Genomic DNA, 21622 nt, shown 5'->3' with positions numbered 1-21622 from the left:
TGAGCAGTGGTCTGATGTCTTCTCATGCAGTTCAGGAGGGCAGACCCGGGCTGGGAGTCCTGATGGGAGACCCACCACCCACTGGATTGGGGCTCAAAGGGCTCCCCAGGGAGAGGGTGGTGGGGAAGCAAGTAGCACCCCCAAGAGGGGACTTTTTCAGAAAAGTGCTGAGCAGAGCAGGGGACTAGGCACCTCATCCCTGAGTCCAGCTATGAGCTGGCCTCACCTGGTTTGCAGGTGTGGTGGAACTGACATGGAAGAGTCCCCCAGGGCCTTGCTGGGCACCTCCCGTCCCCCTCCAGAGCCACGTTTTACGGAATTGCGTAGAAGCTGCAACACGGCGACTGGTCCTGTCTCGCATGAATCCTAGCTCATTTCTACATCCCAGTCAGTGCACCTAGTATGGGTGTTTCCTTGTCTTTGATCAGTGAAAAAAAAGATGGTCTTTCACACACAGCTTTGAAGAAAGGAGGACAAAACAATCTTGCCCAAAAAAGCTGTCTCAACTCTCTTGAAGACAAAAAGATAATTTGGTTTTGTTTCTCTTGCTTTGTGCATATTTGGAGAAGGAGAAGCCAGCCTTGTGCCTACCTGGCACAGGAGCCTGGCCCTCCCTGTTCTGCACAGGAAGCTGCCTGTTCGGCCCCCTCCCCACAGCCTGGGGTGCATGACCCTACCCAGCAGCAGCCCCTGGCCATGGGAGTTTATTATGGGAGGCAGACCTTCGCTCTTAGGTGTCTAGCCTGTGGTCAGCTGAGTAGTGGCAGCAAAGCCAGGACCCTCAGCCCCACCTGCCACCTAGATTCCCTGGGCTCTTTCCTCAGGAGTCTCCAGTAAGAACTGGCTTGTCCAGCTCACACTGGGTGGCAGTGGGGTGGGGGCATATGCCCTGGAGGGTGGGTTGGGGGGACCCTGGGGCCAAGCCCTCCACATGTGCCTGGAGCCCGTCTGTGTCAGCTGTCCCAAAGCTTGGCTCCGACAGCAGGGCCACTTCTCACATTTGCTGGAATCAGACATGTGATGTGTCAGCGTTTACATGTCCTTCTTTACCACTTGGGCTTTGTGACTCTGGGTAACCCCAGCAAAGTGGAGTTTATCGGAGGGTGTTGGTGACCCCCAAGGCTGAGAGGAAGGCAGGACAAAGGGCACTAAAGGTGAGGCATGGCCTCCTCAGAGAGGTGGGCGGCGCTTCTGCCCCCAGCCCTGCCCTGACAGACTGTGCCATGGAGTCCCACCACCACCTGCTGTCCACCTTCTCCCCGTGGGATGCCTTCCTCGGTGCTGCCTGGCTAAGGGGCCCAGGGGTGCCTTCTGCGCTGTCAGGTGTGCAGCTGGGTGGGGGATTGTACCTGTGCCTGCAGGGCTGTGCCACCCCAGGAGGGGTCTCTTTCCTCACCCAGAGAAGCTGCAGAGCCGGGCTGGGGGCTCCCTGAACCTGGCCTGGGTTGCAGAGGCAGCAGTGAGCAATGTCCCTGTGCTGAAGGCACACTGATTGTTCAGGCACAGGGAGCGACATGAGTGCACATCCAGTCAAGGGCGCTGCTGCCTGGCCTGAGACCTGCGTCCTTGGGTTGCTCTGACTACACATCATTTTAGTAACTAAAAATATTCAGAGGCTTCTTAAAACAGTATTCCACGGAAGCGCCCCCTTTGCTCTCCCACCTGGCCCCTTCAGGCAGGCGAGCGTGTCTGCAAGGGGGAAGATCTCCTTGAAGGGGCCTCAGCTCCTCTGCCCCTGGACACACGGGCTCCTCTGTTGCTTCTTTCCTCACACACCTGAGTGGAAACCACAGCACCAGCACCAACATGGTTATTTGCTCTGCTTTTTCCAAAACACACTCAGTGCCTTGACCAGGGCCCCTCGGGGTTACCAGGAGGATGGACAGCCAGCAGGCTGGCCAGTGGGTTGGTGTAACCCGTTGCCATCGAGTTGATTCTGACTCATAGCAACCCTATAGGACAGAGTAGAACTGCCCCGTAGGGTTTCCAAGGAGCGGCTGGTGGATTTGAACTGCCGACCTTTTGGTTAACAGCCATAGCTCTTACACTACTCACAAAAAACGTTGTTTTACTCAACAGTAGCAGAAAGGGAAGTGCCAGAGACGTTACGGCCAGTGTCTGGGGCCAGGAAAACTATGTGCATATCTGAACATATGTGTGTGGGCATGTATGCATACGTGTGTGCATGCATGTACGCATATGAGTTCGCATGGGGGTGCATGTGTGCATGTACATACAGGTGCGTATGTGTGTGCATGTCCAAGTGTGCGTGTGTGCTCATCATGTATATACATTGAGCATGCACATGTATGCGTGTACATTGCATGTGTGAGTGTACCTGCGTGTGCATGTTTATATATATCTGAGTGCATGGGAGCTTGGACGAGGAGAGTGCGTTGGGCTAAAGCAGCTACAAGGATGAGAAACGCATTTCTGTATGCGAATGCAACACAGCGTAGCCCCAAGAGAGGGCTGGGAGGGTGGGGGTCTCCTCATCTCTCCCCCTGGGGTGCCTTGGGCACACATCCACACACCTGCCACCCCAGCTCCACAGGCATGTCCAGCAAGGGACAGAGAACCCGACAGCAGTGGCTCAGACAAGCAGAGTTTACTTCCTCACGTCATGCACTATAGAGGGAGGTAGCTGAAGACACGGGTTTGGCAGCCGCAGAACGTCGGGAGGGGCTGGCCTCTCTGTGTTCTGCCGCCGCTTGTCACGAGGTGGCTGCGTGGTCACAGCATCATCTGCACATGCCTCTCTGAGGAGGGAGGCAGGATGGGCCAGCCCTCAGGGACCGGCCAGGTCTCCAGGCCCTGGACCAGCCTCTAGAAGGCACCGTTCTCTCCTGGGGTAGAGGAGGCTGCAACCCCCCACCCAGGCCAAGGGGCCCCTGCCCAGCACTGAAAAAAGTGGGGCCCATTAGTAGGGAAGAGAGTGTCTGCCTGCCCACATGCGCGTGGGACTGTCTGCACCTGGGGGCCTCACACTGCAGGGTCTTGCCCACCCCCAGCCATTGCTCCCCTCCCCTTGCTCAACCAACACTGATGGGTGCCTGGGCAATGTCCTGTCTGGCATCCTGGAGAACAGGGCCATGCCCCTGCACATGTGCACTGCCGTCCTCACAAGACGCAGCAATCACGCACACAAGGGTGGTGCATATGCCGCGCTACACCAAGGACTGAATGAGCAGCTGCGGGGCCGCGTGGACGGGAAGGGTGCGCAGGGGTCCTCTCTGCAAAGGTGGTGCGCTGAGACCTCTGCGAGGAGGAGGGGACGTGGGGCAGGGCCAGCTGGTCAGGGAATGGGCAGGGTGGGGCCGGAGGGGAGACAGCAGAGGGGAGAGAGCAGATGGGTTTTACCCTCACTGAGTGGCAGAGGCTGCGGCGTTTTGCCTCGATAGAACACAACCTGACATGTGGTTTCAGTGACCTTGTCTGCTGGTGGGGGATGGCTCTCAGGGCCAAGGTCGAAGCGGGAGCAATTGGCACCTGCTGATGCCGCCTTCCCAGGAGCCTGCTGGCACCACCTGGAATGTGCTCACTTACCAGGTTCCTTCAGGGCTTCCTGATAAGGGCCTCCAAGAAGTGCTGCTTTCTGCCCCTCCCCTGCCCTGTGTGCACTGGCCCAGAGCACTCACCTCACCTGCTCTCCCATGCCCGCCTGCACAAACACACGCAGGCACACCAGGGCGTGGGATGAACCCCACCTCTGCTTCCTGTAGGCTGTGTGACTTTGGGCTGGTCCTTTAACCTCTCTGAGCCAAAGGCACCTAACCCACAGGGTTAGAATGAGGGTTAGATGAATTATCACACCTTGAGGCCAGAGCGGGGCTGGACACACAGGTGCCATGTGTCAGCTCGTGTTATCATCCTCACTGGGTACAAAGGCACCTCGCATACTCCCATCAGCGTAAACACAGACTCATAGTAACAAATGGACCATGCCCTGCCGGGGCTCAGACTGGGGCTCAGGCTGGGCCTGGGGCTGGGGCTGGGGCTGGGGCTCAGGATGGGGCTGGGCCAGGGCCTGGGGCTCAGGCTCGGGTTGGGGTACAGGCTGGGGCTGGGCCTGGGGCTCAGGATGGGGCTGGGGCTCTGGCTCAGGCTGGGCCTGGGGCTCAGGCTGGGGCTGGGGGTGGGGCTCAGGCTGGGGCTGGGGCTGGGGCTGGGGGTGGGGCTCAGGCTGGGGCTGGGCCTGGGGGTGGGGCTCAGGCTGGGGCTGGGGCTGGGGCTGGGGCTGGGGGTGGGGCTCAGGCTGGGGCTGGGGCTCAGGCTGCGGCTGGACTCGGGGGCCCCCAGTGGAGCCCATGCTGGGCCCTGTGTCCGGGCAGTAGCAGCAGTCTGGCCGGGGCTTGCAACCAGGCTGGCAGCAGACTTGTAGAGCGGGGTCCTCCCCCTGGGCCATCTGGCTGGGGCTGAAGGTCATCTCAGCATCAAACTGGGCCTTGAGCAGCTGAAGCTCCTTCAGAGCCTGCAGCACCTCCTGGGTGACCAGGGCCACCCCTCCCAGGAGGTCGTAGTTCTCGCCAGGATCCATGGACAGGTCAAAGAGCAGAGGGGGATCATGGGCGGTCAGTGGGGTCGAGGCGTGACAGGCTGGGTCAGCTGTTGTGTCGCTGTGGGCAGACCCTGGGGGGTAGGGGGGGTGAAAGAGGCTGAGGAATCGAGGCAAGAGGGCTCACCTCTGCATGGGGCATGAGGGAAGGCAGGGCAGGGAGGTTACCCTGAGTGAAGAAGTGAGCCTTGTACTTCCCACTCCGCACGGCGAAGACCCCACGGACCTCATCTGGGTAGATCGGGTAGAAGAAGACAGACTGCCGGGGGCTCTGGGGGCAAAGTCAGGGGGTCATGGTGTGGGGAGGGCCCCAAGCCATCAAATCATGCCCAGAGCCGCCAGGCCCTGCATGTGCACCTGATCCTTGCCCGCCCAGGAGCCAGCAGCTGGGTAGTCCTGTGACGCTGACTGACCAACAGACACCTGGAGCCTGCGGGGTACTGCCCACGCCCGCCCCACATCGATGCTTATGCTCACACTCATGCCTACAGCCATGCTCACACCATACCTACACTCATATCCGCACTCACACAATGCTCACACCCCCACTATGTTCATGCTGACTCTATGCCATGCTCATACCCACACTATGCTCACACTATGCTCACACCCACACTACGCTCACGCCATGCTCACACCATACCTACACTCACACCATGCTCACGCCATGCTCACACCCACAGTACGCTCACGCTGACTGTCATGCGCACACCCACACTATGCTCACACCCACACTATGCTCATACCATGCTCACACCCACACTACGTTCACGCCATGCTCACACCATACCTATGCTCATGCCATGCTCACACCCACACTACGCTCATGCTGAGCCTGTCGTGCTCACACCCACACTATGCTCATGCCGTGCTCACACCCCCACTACGCTCACGCTGACACTATGCCATGCTCACACCCACATTCACACCATGCTCACACCCACTACGCTCACGCTGACACTATGCCATGCTCAGACCCACACTATGCTCACGCCATGCTCACACCCACACTACGCTCACACTGACACTATGCCATGCTCACACCCACACTATGCTCATGGACTCTATGCTATGCTCACACCCACACTATGCTCATGCTGACTCTATGCCATGCTCACACCCACACTACACTCATGCCATGCTCATACCCATGCTACAGTCATGCTGACTCTATGCCATGTTCACACCCACAGTCACACCACGCTCACACCCCACTACGCTCACGCTGACACTATGCAATGCTCACACCCACCCTCACACCATGCTCACACCCACACTACGCTCACGCTGACTCTATGCTCATGCACACACCACACTCATGCTCAACATGGGAAGGCACACAGGCACTGGTGTCATGACCCACCTTGCCTGTGCCCAGCAGCACGGGGCTGAGGTCGAAGCCATCCAGGGTGACGTTGGGCAGTGGGGCCTCAGCCAGAGCAGCCAGAGTGGGCAGCAGGTCCAGGGAGCTGGCCAGCTCGTGGGTCACCCCTGTGGGCAGAAAGCTGTCAGTCACTCAGTTTGCCTGTGGGGGGAAGGGAGGCTGGGGTCCGCGAGGAGAGGGCCTGAGGACTAACCAGGAGTGATGTGGCCTGGCCAGAAGGCCAAGGCTGGCTGTCGGACACCCCCTTCATAGGTGGTCCCCTTCCCGCACCGCAGGAGGCCAGAGCAGCCGCCGTGAGACATTCGCATTGTCTCGGGCCTGGGATGCACCAGAGGGGTTGTCAGTGACAAGCCCAAGGCCTCCAACTTACTGCCATTGACCCCCAACTCCCACCGCCCATGGATAGCATTGGGCCGCCCCTGACCCTGGCCTAACCAGGGCCAGCACCTCTATGCAGCCAGGGTGCTGTGGTCACTGTCCCTGGCCCCCGTATTCTACCCATCCTTGGCCAGCAGCCAGTCTGGGATGGGGAGCTGGCATACCCATTGTCTGCAGTAAAGATGACCAGTGTCTCTCTAAGCAGTCCCAGGTCCCCAATAGTGGCCATCAGGGCCCCCACGGCCGCATCCAGCTCCATCAAGGAGTCCCCAAATGGCCCACGGCCTGAGTGCCCCACGAAGCTCTTCCCGCTGAACTGGGGGTAGTGGGTGTGCTGCGGGTGGAGGCTGGAGTCAGCATCAGGTGGGAGTGGGGGCTGTGTGCAGGGCAGGGCAGGGCAGGGCAGGGCAGGCACTCACATGGGAGGCGTAGTACAGGAAGAAAGGGCGGCCCTGGCGTTTTGCATCAGCCATGAGGTCACGTGCAAAGGCCACGTAGCGGGCCTCAAGTCCAGGCAGCCAGGGGGGCTGTGCCTCCACAGAGAGGTTCGCCAGCAGTGGGATGGGCACCAGACCCTGGTCACAGCTGCCCTCGCAAAGGGTGTCCGGTGGAAAGCAAGTCAGGTTCTGGCAGGGGCCCTGAAGGAGCAGCTCCAGTGAGGGGTCTGGGGGCCGTGGGTGAGGCGGTGACGGTGCGGGGGCTCTGGGGGCCGTGGGTGAGGCGGTGAGGGGTGCGGGAGAGATGGGTGAGGGAGGTGGGTGGAGGACAGCCCCGGCCTCTAGTGTTTTGTACCTGGTCGTGGGAGTAGGGAATGCCCAGGAACCGGTGGAAGCCTTGGTGGGGGGGCAGAAAGGCCCCTCCAGGCCCCACCCCGAGGTGCCACTTCCCAGCCATGCCTGTGAGGTAGCCTCGGGCTTCCAGGACCTCAGCCAGGGTCACCTCCTCCAGGGGCAGGCCCCCTTTGGAGCTGGGCTCCAGAACTCCAGGGTACATGCCCACCCGAACCGGGAGTCGGCCAGTCAAGAGGGCGGCCCTGCAGGACAAGACACAATGTCCCTGAGAATGAGGCAGTGAGAGACTGGAGGAAGAAGGGGAGCGGGAGAAAAACAGGGAAGCACCAAGGGACTCCCCTCCTTCCTCGCTGCAACCCACAGTGACCCTACAGCGAGCGTGGGAGGAGCTGGGCTGGGGGCCGCGTTGAGGGGCCCTCCCTGCCCGCTCACCGCGAGGGCGTGCACAGAGCCACCGGCACGTAGAAGTCCGTGAACCGCAGCCCCCCTGCGGCCAGCTGGTCCAGGTTGGGGGTGGAGGAGCTGGGGTGGCCGTAGGCGCCCAGGTCCCCATAGCCCAAGTCGTCGGCAAAGATGACCACCAGGTTGGGCGGGCTGGCAGCGGCCAGGCCGGCCAGGGCCAGGGCTAGGGCGAGGGGCCACAACGCCCCCATGGCGGCGCGGCGCGGAAGGGCCTGCCCAGACCCCCGGTCGGGAAGGCGAACTGGCTCCAGAGACCCTAGGCCCAGGCGTGACCCCTCTCCAAGCACCCCAGACTCCGGCTTCACCCCTCCCCGGAGGCCCCAGGTCCGGATACCCCAGTTGACAACCTCCTCCCAAAGTTTCAGGCTCGGACTCGGCTCCCGGAGACCCCGACCCGACAGAAGGTCGAAGCCTGGGATTTGAACTCCGGAGGCCCTCAAGGGCCGGGACTCCTTCAGATTCTCGGCCGGAGATCTGCCCGGGTTCACCTGGAGGTCCCGACACAGAAGTCACAAGACCCCGACCCGCGGCGACCGGCGCTGCCAGGGCGGTGAAGGGCCGAGAGGGGGCGGGTCGCGGCGGGCGCTTCCGCCTCCACGCGGCCCCGCCCCGCGCAGGCCCCGCCCCGCGCAGGCCTCGCCCCGTTCAGGGCCCGCCCCGCGCAGGGTCTGCCCCGCGACTCCGTGGCGCACGGCAGGGCCTGCCGGGGCGAGGCGGGCGGGGCCTGCGCGGCGGGCGGGGCCTCACGGGGCGGGGGCGGGACCTGCGCTAGGTGGGGCGGGGCCTGCACAGGGAAGGGCGGGTGGGACCTGCTAGGGGTTGGGCGGGGGCGGGGCCTGCTCAGGGTGGGGCGGGGCCTGCTCTGGGCAGGGTGGGCGGGGCCTGCGCGGGGCGGGGCGGGGCGGGGCGGGGCGGGGCCGTGCGTCAGGTTGGGGGTCTTGCGCCGAGTGGGGGCGGGCTCGGTCCTTAGGGCCCGGCTTCTGGGCTCCCTCGTTCGCCCCAGACCGTTGGCGGCGGCCCGGGCGGGGCGGGCGCTTGTCCTGTGGAGTCGGCTCCGGCCCGGGGAGGCCCCGGCTGGGCGTGCGGCCGGCAGGAGGCGCCCAGTCCGCCCTCTCCCAGCGCTGTCCGTGGACCGAGCACCCGCGGGAGGTGCGGCTTGTGCGCCCCGGAACCTCCCGTGCTGGGAGATTGGGGCACCCTTGTTTAGCAGACCTGAACATCGTAGACGTTATGGGCCCCTTACCCGGCGAAGGAGCAAATCAAAGTGAAAACCGCACGAAACCATAAGTGAACGGAGCCCTACAAACGATTTATGGTTTCCCTCAGGGCTCTCTTTAGTGTTTGAAACACGAAAAAGCTAATTCTTTGAAACCTCTTTCCCTTCTGCGTGTGTGTGTGGGTGTCAGGGGGTTAGGATGGTCAGCCTCCGCGCACCCACCCCGGCACCAGTAGGGAGAACAGACCTGGAGAGAAAAGAACTGGGTCCTAGCTCCATGTCTGAAGTATGGACAGATGACAGGTTTTTGGCTCTCAGTTTGTTTAGCTGTACAGTGGAAATGGCAAGGCTGTTTCTCAGCGTGGGAGCTAGCGCCCAGGGAGAGGGCCCCAAGGCCCTCTCTGGCAGTCGCTGGGCCTCCCTGGGACATGTCACCCTAGGGCAGGTTTCCCCAGGTCAGTGCTCCCAGGGCACATCCCTGAGAACAGCTCCCCAGGGCATGTTCCCCCAGAGCCAGTTCTTCAAGGGCAGCACCCCAGGGCAGTCCCCCCAGGGGCAGGTCCCTCCAGGACAACTCCCCTCAGGCAGCCCCCACAGGGCAGGCCCTCCCAAGAGCAACCCCCAGGGCATGTTCCCCCAGGCAGTGCCCCCCAGGGCAGATCCCTACAGGGCAGTGTCCCTCAGGTAGGTCACCCCAGGTTAGTGCCCCCAGGGCAGGTCCTCCTAGAGCATCCCCAAGGCAGTCCCTTCAGGGCCAGTTCCCCCAGGGCAGGTCCCCCCACGGCAGGTCCCCACAGGGCAGGTCCTCACAGTGCAGGTCCTCACAGGGCAGGTCCCCATAGGGCAGGTCCTCACAGGGCAGTTTCTCCACAGGGCAGGTCCCCATAGGGCAGGTCCTCACAGGACAGGTCCTCACAGCACAGGTCCCCATAGGGCAGGTCCTCACAGGGCAGGTCCCCACAGGACAAGTCCTCACAGGGCAGGTCCCCACAGCGCAGGTCTCCATAGGGCAGGTCCTCACAGGGCAGGTCTTCATAGCACATGTCCTCACAGGGCAGGTCCCCATAGGGCAGGTCCTCACAGGGCAGGTCCCCCCAGGGCAGCTCCCCCAGGGCTGGTATCCCCAAAGCAGGTTTCCCAGGGCAGGCCCTTAAAGGGCAGGCCCCCAGCTCCTTGGCCTTGGTTTCCCCCACAGGCTTATGGGGCCATCCCCTCGGGGGACTTCCAATGACCTTCAGGAAGAGCAGAACCCGGGGTGCCCTGATTTGAGAAGGCTTCCTGTGACCAGCCAGTCCTGGCAGTGGTCATCAACCCCGAAGCCAGTGGGAGTATGGGCAGGGCCTGAGGAAAGTCCTCTGGGAACCGGGGTGGGAGGCCTAGGGTGCAGTCACCTGGCTGGAGAGTTGCATTTTCCTGCACAGATGCTCCAAGATGAAGGGCCAGCTTGTGGGGGCCAGTCCAAGGGCAGTACCCTTGTTTGACATGCACAGGGGCTCTCAGAGACGACAGGGAATGGGGAGCAGGGTCTGAGGCTCACATTCCAGAAGGTGGTTTCTGGGTCTGTGCGTGGGAGCGAATTCCCTGAGGGGTGGGGTAGGGCAGGTGCTGCAGGGCTGTGATTTACAGCCAGGACAGAAAGCTCTTCTCTGGCCCAGAAACCTTTGAACCTGTAATTGGAGCTGTCACAGCTGGTTGGCGCTGTGCATTGGAGTTTAAAAGGAAGAAACCAAAAGTGCTTTCTTGTCTTTCATCTGTAAGCTGGGAACTACCCCAGGTGGCGAGGTTATTCTCTGGAAGAGCCTGCTTGAGGCTGGACGTTGTACAAATGGCCCGCACGTCCTAGCGCCTCTGGAAGGAGTGCAGGAGTGCACCCAGATGCAGCCAGCTTTGCCCACCCTGACCTCTGGCCCTTGCGTGGGCGGACTGAGTGTTGCCACCACTGTTCAAAGCCAGGCCTCTGCAGGCTGCTGCTGCCTTTGGAAGATGTGAGTCCTTTTTTGGCGTTGCTGTGGGAGCCGGGGAGTGGGAGCAGGGCTGGCCTACTGTGGAGCTGCCGCGGCAAGAGGGTCAGCCTGGGATAGAGCCCAGATTGGAGGCCGCCTGCTGGGTGCAGGAAGTAGCTCTGTCGCTTGGGGCATTGCTAATTTGGGACTAACGCCCACAGATGGTGGGAGAGGGGCCTTGAAGTGAGTGGTATTGGACTTTCCTTTCTGCCACTTGGGTGAGGGTGGGAGAGCCCTCTCTCCTGAGCCAGGCAGGTAGAGGGTGGAGGTGGGCAAGAACGAGCTCACTTGGCCGTGTGAGGGATTCTGCAGCAGGTCAAGGGAGCCAAGGTAGGCCACACACCAGGGACTGGTGGTGTGGGGACCAAGGATACGGGGCCCTCTGGTAGCCTCTTCCTTCCTCAGCCTTCCCTCTCTCAGTAACCACCGTCCTGCTCCTCCCGCACCACTGGGCAGCCCCACTGTGTTCCAGGCTGCATGTCGCCTTCCCAGCCACCCTGAGTGCAGTGCCCTCCTCTACAAAGAGGAGCCAGCTTTGTGGGCCCAGCTGGGTGGGGTGACCGAGGGAAGGTGCGGCCAAGAAATGGAGTGAAGGGTTTCTGGATGGCAGAGGCCACATGGCTATTCCGCTGGGCACCCAGAGCAGGGGAACCTCTGTGGCCCCAGGCTTGTTGGCTGTGCGGTTTCCAGGAACGAAAGGTGTGAAGGGTATCTCCAGGTCTCACGAAATGACCCAGACCACAGTCAAAATCAGGAGAGTCACAGCTTCTCCTCTGGCTCCTGGACAGGGATCAGTTCACTGGCTGGGAGCCCTCTGCCTGCAGGATGACCCTCCAGAAACACCACTGTCTGCTGCCTGCCCACAGGAGGTGCAGCCACAGCAGGCTAACTGAGCACTGAGGGACACAGGGCCTTTCTGGGAATGGTGGGTGCTGGACACTCTCATGCCCTCGTACCCACTGGTCAGAGTGTGGCTTTGGGAGTGCAGTGTGTTGGATGGCTTTTGTGTGCCTTTCTTGCCATGGTCTTGTGACTCTCACCCAAGTGATTGGGTGGGACTGTGCACAAATGGGGTAATTTTAATCCACCAAAGGGATTGGTCAGTTTTGCCACCCTGCTGGGCTTGAAGTGAGCCATCCCAGAGGCAGGAGGGAGAGGATCAGACCACCACGAAGGAAGAAGAGCCAAGAGTGGAGTGTGTCCTCTGCACCCTGGATCCCTGCACTGTGAAGCTCCTGGAACCAGGGGATTGAGAGAGAGCTGTAACACTGAAGACGGCGAGAAGCAGTGGTGGAGAAATGGTAGAAAGAGAGACCAGAGGAGACAGCATGGTGGGCTTCCTGGCCTACAGAGCAAGAAAGCTGAGCACCTTCGTGTCGAGTCTTATTGGCAGAGCTAAAAGAGCATTGTAACATTTGCCCAAGCAGGGCAGAGGCCGAGGGCCAGAGAGGCGTGCCTGGGGGCACAGTTGAGAAGACGCTTTCCTGATGGAAGAACTTTATCCTGGGTGTTCCTAAGCCTGAATTGTAACCTGTTACTTCCCTAATAAGCCCCATAATTGTGAGTATGGTCTGTGAGGTCTGTATGACCATTGCAATGAATTACCAAACCCAGCAGAGAAGTAGAGAATGCTGTGGGAGGGACGGCTGGTGTCAGAATTGGTGAAGATAGTGGAGAGAAGAGGCATGTCTGACCTTGAACTCATAGGAATCAGCCTTGGGCTATTGATCCTGGTCTATCTTCCTCCTTGTGAAGTTAGAGGAGGTCAGACACAGCCCCTCTTGCCACACCATTTTTATAAGAGGTCAGACGAGAAATGCATGTGGGCCGTAGTCCATCTCACGGTGGACCCAGTGGGTACCAGGAATCTAGCCTGTGCTAATTTCCTCCATGTTGAGCATATCATTTGAACAAATACAATCAGCAACTGGCCAAGACACACACCATCTGCTGATCCAAGCAAGGGCTCTCAGATAGAGTAGGGGGCACCTGAAGCTCCTAGAGCTACCCTTCCTGTATCAGTTGAGGAAGCACCAGCTACTCTGACAGATAAACACCAAACCTCTGAAGCATAATACATGTTTATTTCTTGCTCACAGAAAGTCCAATCCGCAACATGGGTAGGGCTGGGGGGCTTTCTGCTCCATACAGTCATTTAAACCCATTGCCGTCAGTCAAATTCTACTCATAGCGACCCTATAGGACAGAGTAGAACTGCTCCATAGAGTTTCCAAGGAGCGCCTCGTGGATTTGAACTGCCAACCTTTTGGTTAGCAGCCATAGCTCTTAACCACAGTCATTTAGGGACCAGTTTTATGGTGTTCATTTGGGGGGCGATTCCCAGAAGCTCAAATTAGACCTTTCTCTTCCAGTTCTTCCAATGATTTTGTGGGCACCAATTCCCTTTCTTAAATTCCTTTCTGCTCAAACTAGACACAAGTATGTCTGTAACCTACGACTGAACCTGGCCTCTTACAGTCAGTGAGACGACATGGCCAAGGAACTGAAAGGCCGTGTTGTGAGGGACCACTCAAAGGGGCGTGGATGGTGTCAGGATGTGGGATAAACAGGCAGTCTGTGACCCCGAGGCCTGTGGGCAATGGGTTTCTCTTTGTATACTGCCTTTCTGGTCATGGCCTTGTAACGCCCATGAAATGATTGGGTGGGACTATGCAAATATGATGTGTAAAACTCTTGCCAGGATTGGCTGGGATATGCAAGTAAGGTGCCTGAGGCTCACCAAGGTGACTGGCCAGTTTTGCCATCCCACTGGGCTTAAATACGGCCAGTCCCCGAGGTTGAGGGGAGGACTTCGCCACTATCGAGAAGACCTGGGAGCAGAACACATCCTTTGGAATTAGGGTCCCTGCACTGAGAACCTCCTAGATCCATGAGACAGAAATCTGTAACAGCGGAGGCAGCGATGGCACAAGTCAACAGCAGCATGAGACGGCAGCAGCACGGGACTGGTGGACAGCCGCAGTGGGTTCCTTGACCCACAGAGTGAGAGCCTAGCGCCTTCGGGCAGGAGGCTTGCTGGTGGAGTGGGGCACCTCCAGGCACTTACTGGCGAGCTAAAGAGCGTGAGCAGGGCAGAGGCCCGGCCCGAGACGGGCAGAGGCCGGGCCCAAGCAGAGCCCAGCGGCAGAGGCCTGCCTACAGGTATGGCCAAGAAGAAGCTGTCCTGACCAAAGAATTATCCTGAGTTGTTGTTGTTACTTCCAAGCTGATCTTGATCCTGCACTGTAACCTGTTTAAAAAAAAATTACTTCCCTAATAAACCCCATTGTTGTGAGTATGGTCTGTGAGCTCTGTGTGTTCATTACAATGAATTCTCAAACCCAGCAGAGAAGTAGAGAGTGCCATGGGAGGGACGGCTGGTGTCAGAATTGGTAAAAACTTTGGAGAGTGGAGGTACGTCTGACCTCCACCTCACAGGAATCAGCTTTGGGCTGCTGCCGATGGTTATTCTGTCTCCTCTGCCTGAAGTTAGGGGACTTTTGTCGCTACCATTTTACAACGTCAAAGCCCTCAGTGAATGTGAGGATGTGGTTGACCAAATGGGACCTATTTGCTCACTGCTGGACCCCTAGTGCCTTATACGTGGGGGTGGGGGGTAGGGAGAGTGGTGGGGTGGAATAAACTTTTAAAATGCAGGATGTTCTGTTCATTTATGTATTCCTCTCTTGCTGGTCCAGCAAGCAATCATTAAGCACTCATGTGTGTTGAGTGCTATGGTTGAATAAGGAAAGCAGATTTCCAACTGTATATTCTGACCTCCCCCATTGCAAAACACCTGGAAATGCTGACTAAAATATAATAAACATTCTTTCAAATGTATAGCTGAGCTTAAAAGAAAGCAATGGACATAGAATGAAGAGGAAGCTGAAGCCAGCATGGTAAGCTAGTATAGGATCTGGGGCATTTTCCAATACCAGGAACTTAAAGCCTCAGGTATTAATGGCTGAACAGGAGGCAAGAGACAAGGCCCGTGTAATGTGAAAAGGTGGAATTGAGATTCTCACATAAAGCCAGGACTTCAGAAGACCTACGATCTCAGTGAAAGGCTAGAAAAACTAGGGAAAACAAACAAATAAAAAAGAAAAACAAAAACTACTTTCCAGGAAAAACAACCCCCAAACCCCATTGCCATCGAGTTGACTCTGACTCATAGTGACCCTATAGGGCAGAGTAGAACTGCCCCATAGAGTTTCCAAGGAGGGCCTGGTTGATTTGAACTGCTGACCTTTTGGATAGCAGACCTTTTTGTTAGCAGCTGTAGTTCTTAACTGCTACGCCACCAGGGTTTCCAGGAAAGAGAAATGAGAAATTTTGTAACTTGACCTCACCACCAGGTTGGAAAAGCCTCCTCTGAGAATGCAGAAGTATAGACTTACCTTCAAATGAACGTGCGTTTTAAATATATATTACCTGAGTAGTTTGGGGACTGCCACATTGAGAAATTAAAGTGGATCGTCAATTGGTGGAACTGGGGCACCTGCAGAAGGAAATGCAAATCATCTCTGGAGGAATGCACCCACAGATTAGCTGTGGTGCAGTGAATTACTTAATATGGCCCTTCTAGCCATAGTCTTTGTGACTCCCACACGGTGATTGGGTGGGACTTTGCACATAAGGTGCCTGTGCCCAATGAAGGGATTGGACAGCTTGCTGCTAATGCAAATAAGGTGTGTGGCACACTTGTGGGGGCGGGACCATGCAAACAAGGCGTATGGAACCCTAACGAGAGAATTGATTGGTTTTGCCACTCCACTAGGCCTAAAATGAGCTACCCCAGAGATGGACGGGGGGACCCACGACCACCAAGAAGAAGAGGTAGGAGTGGAGCACGTCCTTTGGATCTGGGATCCCTGTGCTGAGAACCTCTTAGAACAAGGAGAAAGAGCTGTAACACTGGAGATGGTGCAAGATGGTGAGAAGTGGTGGCAAGTGCAGCAAAGAACCGGCAGCAGCAGAACCAGGAACCCGATGCGAGATGGCATGGTGGGCTTCCTGGCCCACGGAGTGAGGTGGCTACAGTGTGTGTGCTGACCCACAGAGCAGAGGGAGCTGAGTGCCTTCAGGCAGGAGGTTTCCTGGTGGAGTGGGGTTCCCCTGGGCACTTACTGGCAAAGATAGATTTGTTACGCTTGCTGGAGCAGGGCTGAGAGGCTAACGGGCTGAGGGCTGGAAAGAGAGGCCTGCCTGCAGGCACAACTGAGAAGAGGCTGATCTGATCGAAGAGCTGTATTCTGAGTTGTTTCTGATCCTGAATTGTAACCTGTTACTTCCCTAATAAACTCCATCATTGTGAGTATTGTCTGTGAGTTCCGTGTGGCCATTATAATGAATTATTGAACCAAGCAGAGGAGTAGACAGTGCCATGGGGGGATGGCTAGAGTCAGAATTGGTAAAAAGGTTGGAGAGAGGAGGTACACCTGACCTCAGCCTCAGAGGTCTCAGCCTCGAGTTGCTGATGCTGCGAACGATTCTCTCCCCTCGTGAAGTAAAGGAGCTCAGACACCTCCGCTACATCGTTTTTACTTTAACTAAACATGAATCACAATCTAAAATTACAAAACATGCTAAAAATGTTTACAGAAATAAAAGATGAAATTGAAAACATGAACAAGGAATGAGAAATTATCAACAATGTATCTGAAAAACAGAAAGAAAATAAATTGGATAATTTGAAAAGAAACTAAATATAACTTTTGTTGTTGTTGTTGTTAGGTGCTGTTGAGTTGGTTCTGACTCATAGCGATCCCATGTACAACAGAATGAAACACTGCCCGGTCCTGTGCCATGCCCACAATCGTTATGCTTGAGCCCATTGTTGCAGCCACTGTGTCAATCCATCTCGTTGAGGGTCTCCCTCTTTTTCGCTGACTCTCTACTTTACCAAGCATGATGTCCTTCTCCAGGGACTGATCTCTTCTGATAACATGTCCAAAGTATGTGAGACAGAGTCTCGCCATCCTTGCCTCTAAGGAGTATTCTGGTTGTATGTCTTCCAAGACAGATTTGTTTGTTCTTTTGGCAGTCGGTGGTATATTCAATATTCTTTGCCAACAGCACAATTCAAAGGTGTCAATTCTTCAGTCTTCCTTATTCATCGTCCAGCTTTCGCATGCATAAGAGACAACTGAAAACACCATGGCTTGGGTCAGGTGCACTTTAGTCCTCAAGGTGACATCTTTGCTTTTTAACACTTTAAATAGATCTTTTGTAGCTGATTTGCCCAATGCAATGCATCTTTTGATTTCTTGACTGCTATTTCCATGGGCATTGATTGTGGGTCCAAGTAAAACTAAATCCTTGACAACTTTGATCTTTTCTCCATTTATCATGATGTTGCTTATTCGTCCAGTTGTGAAGATTTTTGTTTTCTTTATGTTGAAGTGTAATCCATACTGAAGGCTGTGGTTTTTGGTCTTCATCAGTAAGTGCTTCAAGTCCTCTTCACTTTCAGCAAGCGTCATGTGCATAACGCAGGTTGTTAATGAGTCTTCCACCAACCCTGATGCTCTGTTCTTCTTTATATAGTCCAGTTTCTTGGATTATTTGCTCAGCATACAGATTGAATAGGTATGGTGAAAGGATACAACCCTGATGTACACCTTTCCCGACTTTAAACCATGCGGTATCCCCTTGTTCTGTCCAAACAACTGCCTCTTGATCTATGTGCAGGTTCTTCATGAGCATAATTGTTCTGGAATTCCCATTCTTTGGAATGTTATCTACAATTTGTTATGATCCACACAGTTGAATGCCTTTGCATAGTCAATAAAGCACAGGTAAACATCTTTCTGGTATCCTCTGCTTTCAGCCAAGAGCCGTCTGACATCAGCAATGATATCCCTGGTTCCATGTCCTTTTCTGAACCTGGTCTGAATTTCTGGCGGTTCCCTGTCAATATACTGCTGCAGCCACTTTTGAATGATCTTCAGTAAAATATTACTTGTATGTGATATTAATGATATTATTCAATAATTTCTGTATTCAGTTGGATCAGCTTTCTTGGGAATAGGCATAAATATGGATCTCTTCCAGTCGGTTGGGCAGGCAGCTGTCTTCCAAATTTCTTGGCATAGACGAATGAGCACTTCCAGGGCTGCATCCGTTTGTTGAAACATCTCCATTGATATTCCGTCAATTCCTGGAGCCTTGTTTTTCACCAAGGCCTTCAGTGCAGCTTGGACTTCTTCTTTCAGTACCATCGGTTCCTGATCATATGCTACCTCTTAAAATGGTTGAACATCGACCAATTCTTTTTGGTATAATGACTCTGTGTATTCCTTCCATCTTCTTTTGATTATTCCTTCATCATTTAATATTTTTCCCATAGAATCTCTCACTATTGCAACTGGAGGTTTGAATTTTTTCTTCATTTTTTTCAGCTTGAGAAACGCCAAGTGTGTTCTTTCCTTTTGGTTTTCTATCTCCAGGTCTTTGCACATGTCATTAGAATACTTTACTCTGTCTTCTCGAGCAGTCCTTTGAAATCTCTGTTCGGTTCTTTTACTCGATCATTTCTTCCTTTTGCTTTAGCTACTCCATGTTCAAAAGCAAGTTTCAGAGTCTCTTCTGACATCCTTTTTGGTCTTTTTTTTTTTTTTTTCTTTCCTGTCTTTTTGATGCCCTCTTGCTTTCTTCATATATGATGTCCTTGATGTCATTCCACAACTCGTCTGGTCTTCGGTCATTAGTGTTCAATGTGTCAAATCTATTCTTGAGATGGTCTCCAAATTCAGGTGAGATATACTCAGCGTCATACTGTGGCTCTTGTGGACTTTTTCTTATTTTCTTCCATTTCAACTTGAACTTGCATATGAGCAATTGATGGTCTGATCCGTAGTCAGCCCCTGGCCTTGTTCTGAGTGATGACATTGAGCTTTTCCATCATCTCTTTCCACAGATGTAGTTGATTTGATTCCTGTGTATTCCATCTGGCGACGTCCACGTGTGTAGTCACTGCTTTTGTTGATGAAAAAAGGTATTTGCAATGAAGAAGTTGTTGGTCTTGCAAAATTCTATCATGTGATCTCTGGCATCATTTCTGTCACCAAGGCTGTATTTTCTGACTATTGACTCTTCTTTGTTTCCAGCTTTTGCATTCCAGTCTCCAGTAATTATCAATGCATCCTGATCATATATTCGATAAATTTCAGACTGCAGAAGTTGGTAAAAATCTTCAATTTCTTCATCTTTGGCCATAGTGGTTGGTGTGTAAATTTGAATAATAGTCTTATTAACTGGTCTTCCTTGTAGATGTATGGATATTATCCTATCACTGAGAGCTTTGTACTTTGGGATAGATCTTGAAATGTTCTTCCTGACAATGAATGCAACACCATTCCTCTTCAAGTTCTCATTCCAGGCGTGGTAGACCATATGATTGTCTGATTCAAAATGGCCAATACCAGTCCATTTAATGCCTAGGAAATCAATGTTTATGCATTCCATTTCATTTTTGACGATTTCTAGTTTTCCTAGATTCATACTTTGTACATTCCAGGTTCCGATTATTAATGGATGTTTGGAGCTGTTTCTTCTCATTTTGAGTCTCGCCACCTCAGCAAATGGAGGTCCCGAAAGCTTGACTCAATCCACGTCATTAAGGTCGACTCTACTTTGAGGAAGCAGCTCTTCCCCAGTCATCTTTTGAGTGCCTTCCAACCTGGGGTGCTCATTTTCCAGCACTATATCAGAAAATGTTCCGCTTCTGTTCATAAGGTTTTCACTGGCTAATGCTTTTCAGAAGTAGACTGCTGGGTTTTTCTTCCTAGTCTGTCTTAGCCTGGAAGCTCAGCTGAAACCTGTCCTCTGTGGGTGGCCCTGCTGGTATTTGAATACCGGTGGCGTAGCTTCCAGCATCACAGCAACGTACAAGCCCCACAGTACGACAAACTGACAGACACATGGGGGAATAAAACTTTTTAGAAATAAAATTTCAATTTTTTAATTAACATAATGTTTAGAAATACAAAAAAAATGAAATTTTAATAGGCAGGTTAAATAGCAAACTAGACACAGCTGAAGAATTAGTGAACTAGAAGATAACGCTGAAGGAATTACCCAGAATACAGACTAGACAGAGTAGAGGATAAGAACATTTTAAAGAAATTAAAATGAGAACGTCTAACATATTTATCTTGCCCAAAAGGAGATACTGGGGTGGTGAAATATTCAAAAAGATAATAGCAGAGAATTTCCAGATTTGGTGAAAGACACAAATCCTCAGAGTCAGGAATCACAACAAATCTCAAACAGAATTACTAAAACAACACCTAGGCCCACATGTTGAAAGGGAAGAACACTAAAGACAGTGAGTCTTAAAAGCAGCTGGAAGAATGAATTACCTACAGAAAGAATGGCAATTGGATTGGCAGCATTTGTTCTGATGGCAACAATAGAATCCAGACGACAACAGAATAGTAACTTAAAACGGGGGTGTCATTAATCTGGAATTGTAGGCCCAGTGTGGCAGGTGGCCAGTTGCCTATTCTAATCTCCATTCTGCCTTCTTCTTTATTAACAGAGTCCTGATTTTGTAGGAGCAGCAGTGTGCTCAGTGAGAAAGAACTACATTTTGTAGCCTCCATTGCAGCAAGGCATGGTTGTAAGAAGAATCCTTGGGTGAGATTTCAAGGAAGTTCTTTAAGAGGGTCAGGCACCCATTCACGAAGAAAAACCTCCCACAGACTAGGAAGAGAAAATACATTTCCAAACCTGATAAAGGGCATCTAGAAAAATCCTTTAGATAATATCACACATAATGGTGAAATACTGAACAATTTCCTTCTGAGACTGAGAACAAAGAAAAGATGCTGTTCTTATCCTCTGTACAACACCACGCTGGTGGTCCTAGCCATTGCAATAAAGAAAGAAAAAGAAATAAAAGGCATAAAAATTCAAAAAAAGGAAGTAAAATTGTCTCTATTTGCCATGACCTGATTGTTTATGATGAAAATCCTAAGTAATCTACACAAAACCTTACTAGAACTACTGAGTGAACTGAACAGGAATATTGAATGTACCATAGACTGCCAGGAGAGCGAACAAGTCTGTCTTGGAAGAAGTACAGAGTTTTCTTTGGAAGCGAGGATCGCAAGACTTTGTCTCTTGTACTTAGGACACGTTATCGGGGGGACCAGTCCCTGGAGACGAGCACCATGCTTGGTGAGGTGGAGGGTCAGCAAAAAAGAGGAACACCCTCAACGAGATGAACAAACACAGCGGCTGCAACGATGGGCTCAAGCTCAGCAACTATTGTGGGGACGGTGCAGGACTGGGCAGCGCGTAGCTCTGTTGGGCAGAGGGCTGCTGTGAGCCAGGACTGACCCGATGGCACCTGACGACACCTGACGACAACATTCTATTCCGAGGCATTTACCACAGAGAAATGAAAGCATAAATTCACACAAAAACTTGTACGCAAATGTTCAAGCAGTTTTATCCATAATAGCCCCAGACCGGAAATAATCCAGATAGCCATCAACAGATAATTAATAAGAAAAATATGTTATTTTCATGCAACGGAATACTTCAGGAAAAAAAAAATGTACATACAACACAGGATAAAAGGCAGACACAACAGAGTACACACCGTGTGATCCCATTTGTAGAAATTCTAGGAAATGCAGACCAGTCCTCAGTACAGAAAGGTCAGTGCTTGCTCAGAGTCTGGAGTAGAAGGAGGACTAGACTTCAAAGGGACATATAAACATTTGCGGGGGCGGGGGGAGTAATGCAAATATGCTGTTTCTTGTTTATAGCGGTGGCTTCATGTATCAGTGGCTCATGTTGGCTGCTGCAGCTCCAGCCATCATG

At 53.8% G+C, this 21622-nt stretch overlaps 1 protein-coding gene across 2 annotated transcripts; it reads right to left on the bottom strand.

Annotated features, from left to right (window-relative positions):
- Window positions 1-3819: 3819 nt before the first annotated feature.
- ARSA (arylsulfatase A) lies at window positions 3820-8137 on the bottom strand. Of its 2 annotated transcripts, XM_064283237.1 has the most exons (8): window positions 7541-8137; window positions 7110-7350; window positions 6737-6955; window positions 6482-6651; window positions 6133-6257; window positions 5919-6046; window positions 4724-4826; window positions 3820-4629 (listed from the first exon to the last, which is right to left on the bottom strand). In XM_064283237.1, the coding sequence occupies exons 1-8, from the start codon at window positions 7759-7761 to the stop codon at window positions 3923-3925; spliced, it is 1914 nt and encodes a 637-aa protein (XP_064139307.1). In that variant the 5' UTR covers window positions 7762-8137; the 3' UTR covers window positions 3820-3922. The 2 variants fall into 2 exon arrangements, with proteins under 2 accessions (XP_064139307.1, XP_064139308.1); XM_064283238.1 differs by lacking the exon at window positions 6133-6257 and having other exon boundaries at window positions 5919-6060.
- Window positions 8138-21622: the final 13485 nt, after the last annotated feature.

This window comes from Loxodonta africana, chromosome 4 (assembly GCF_030014295.1).
Source record: "Loxodonta africana isolate mLoxAfr1 chromosome 4, mLoxAfr1.hap2, whole genome shotgun sequence".
Lineage (NCBI taxonomy): Eukaryota > Metazoa > Chordata > Mammalia > Proboscidea > Elephantidae > Loxodonta > Loxodonta africana.
Note: the sequence above shows the minus strand (reverse complement) of the source record. Positions and strands in the feature narration are given on the sequence as shown.

Bases quoted from the DNA above. Each gene is read 5' to 3' on its own strand.
- ARSA (XM_064283237.1), bottom strand. From the start codon at position 7,761: ATGGGGGCGTTGTGGCCCCTCGCCCTAGCCCTGGCCCTGGCCGGCCTG. The intron at 7,351-7,540 runs GTGAGCGGGCAG...CTTGTCCTGCAG, and splicing joins GCTCTGTGCACGCCCTCGCG to GGCCGCCCTCTTGACTGGCC. The intron at 6,047-6,132 runs GTTAGTCCTCAG...TTCTGCCCACAG, and splicing joins GCCAGGCCACATCACTCCTG to GGGTGACCCACGAGCTGGCC.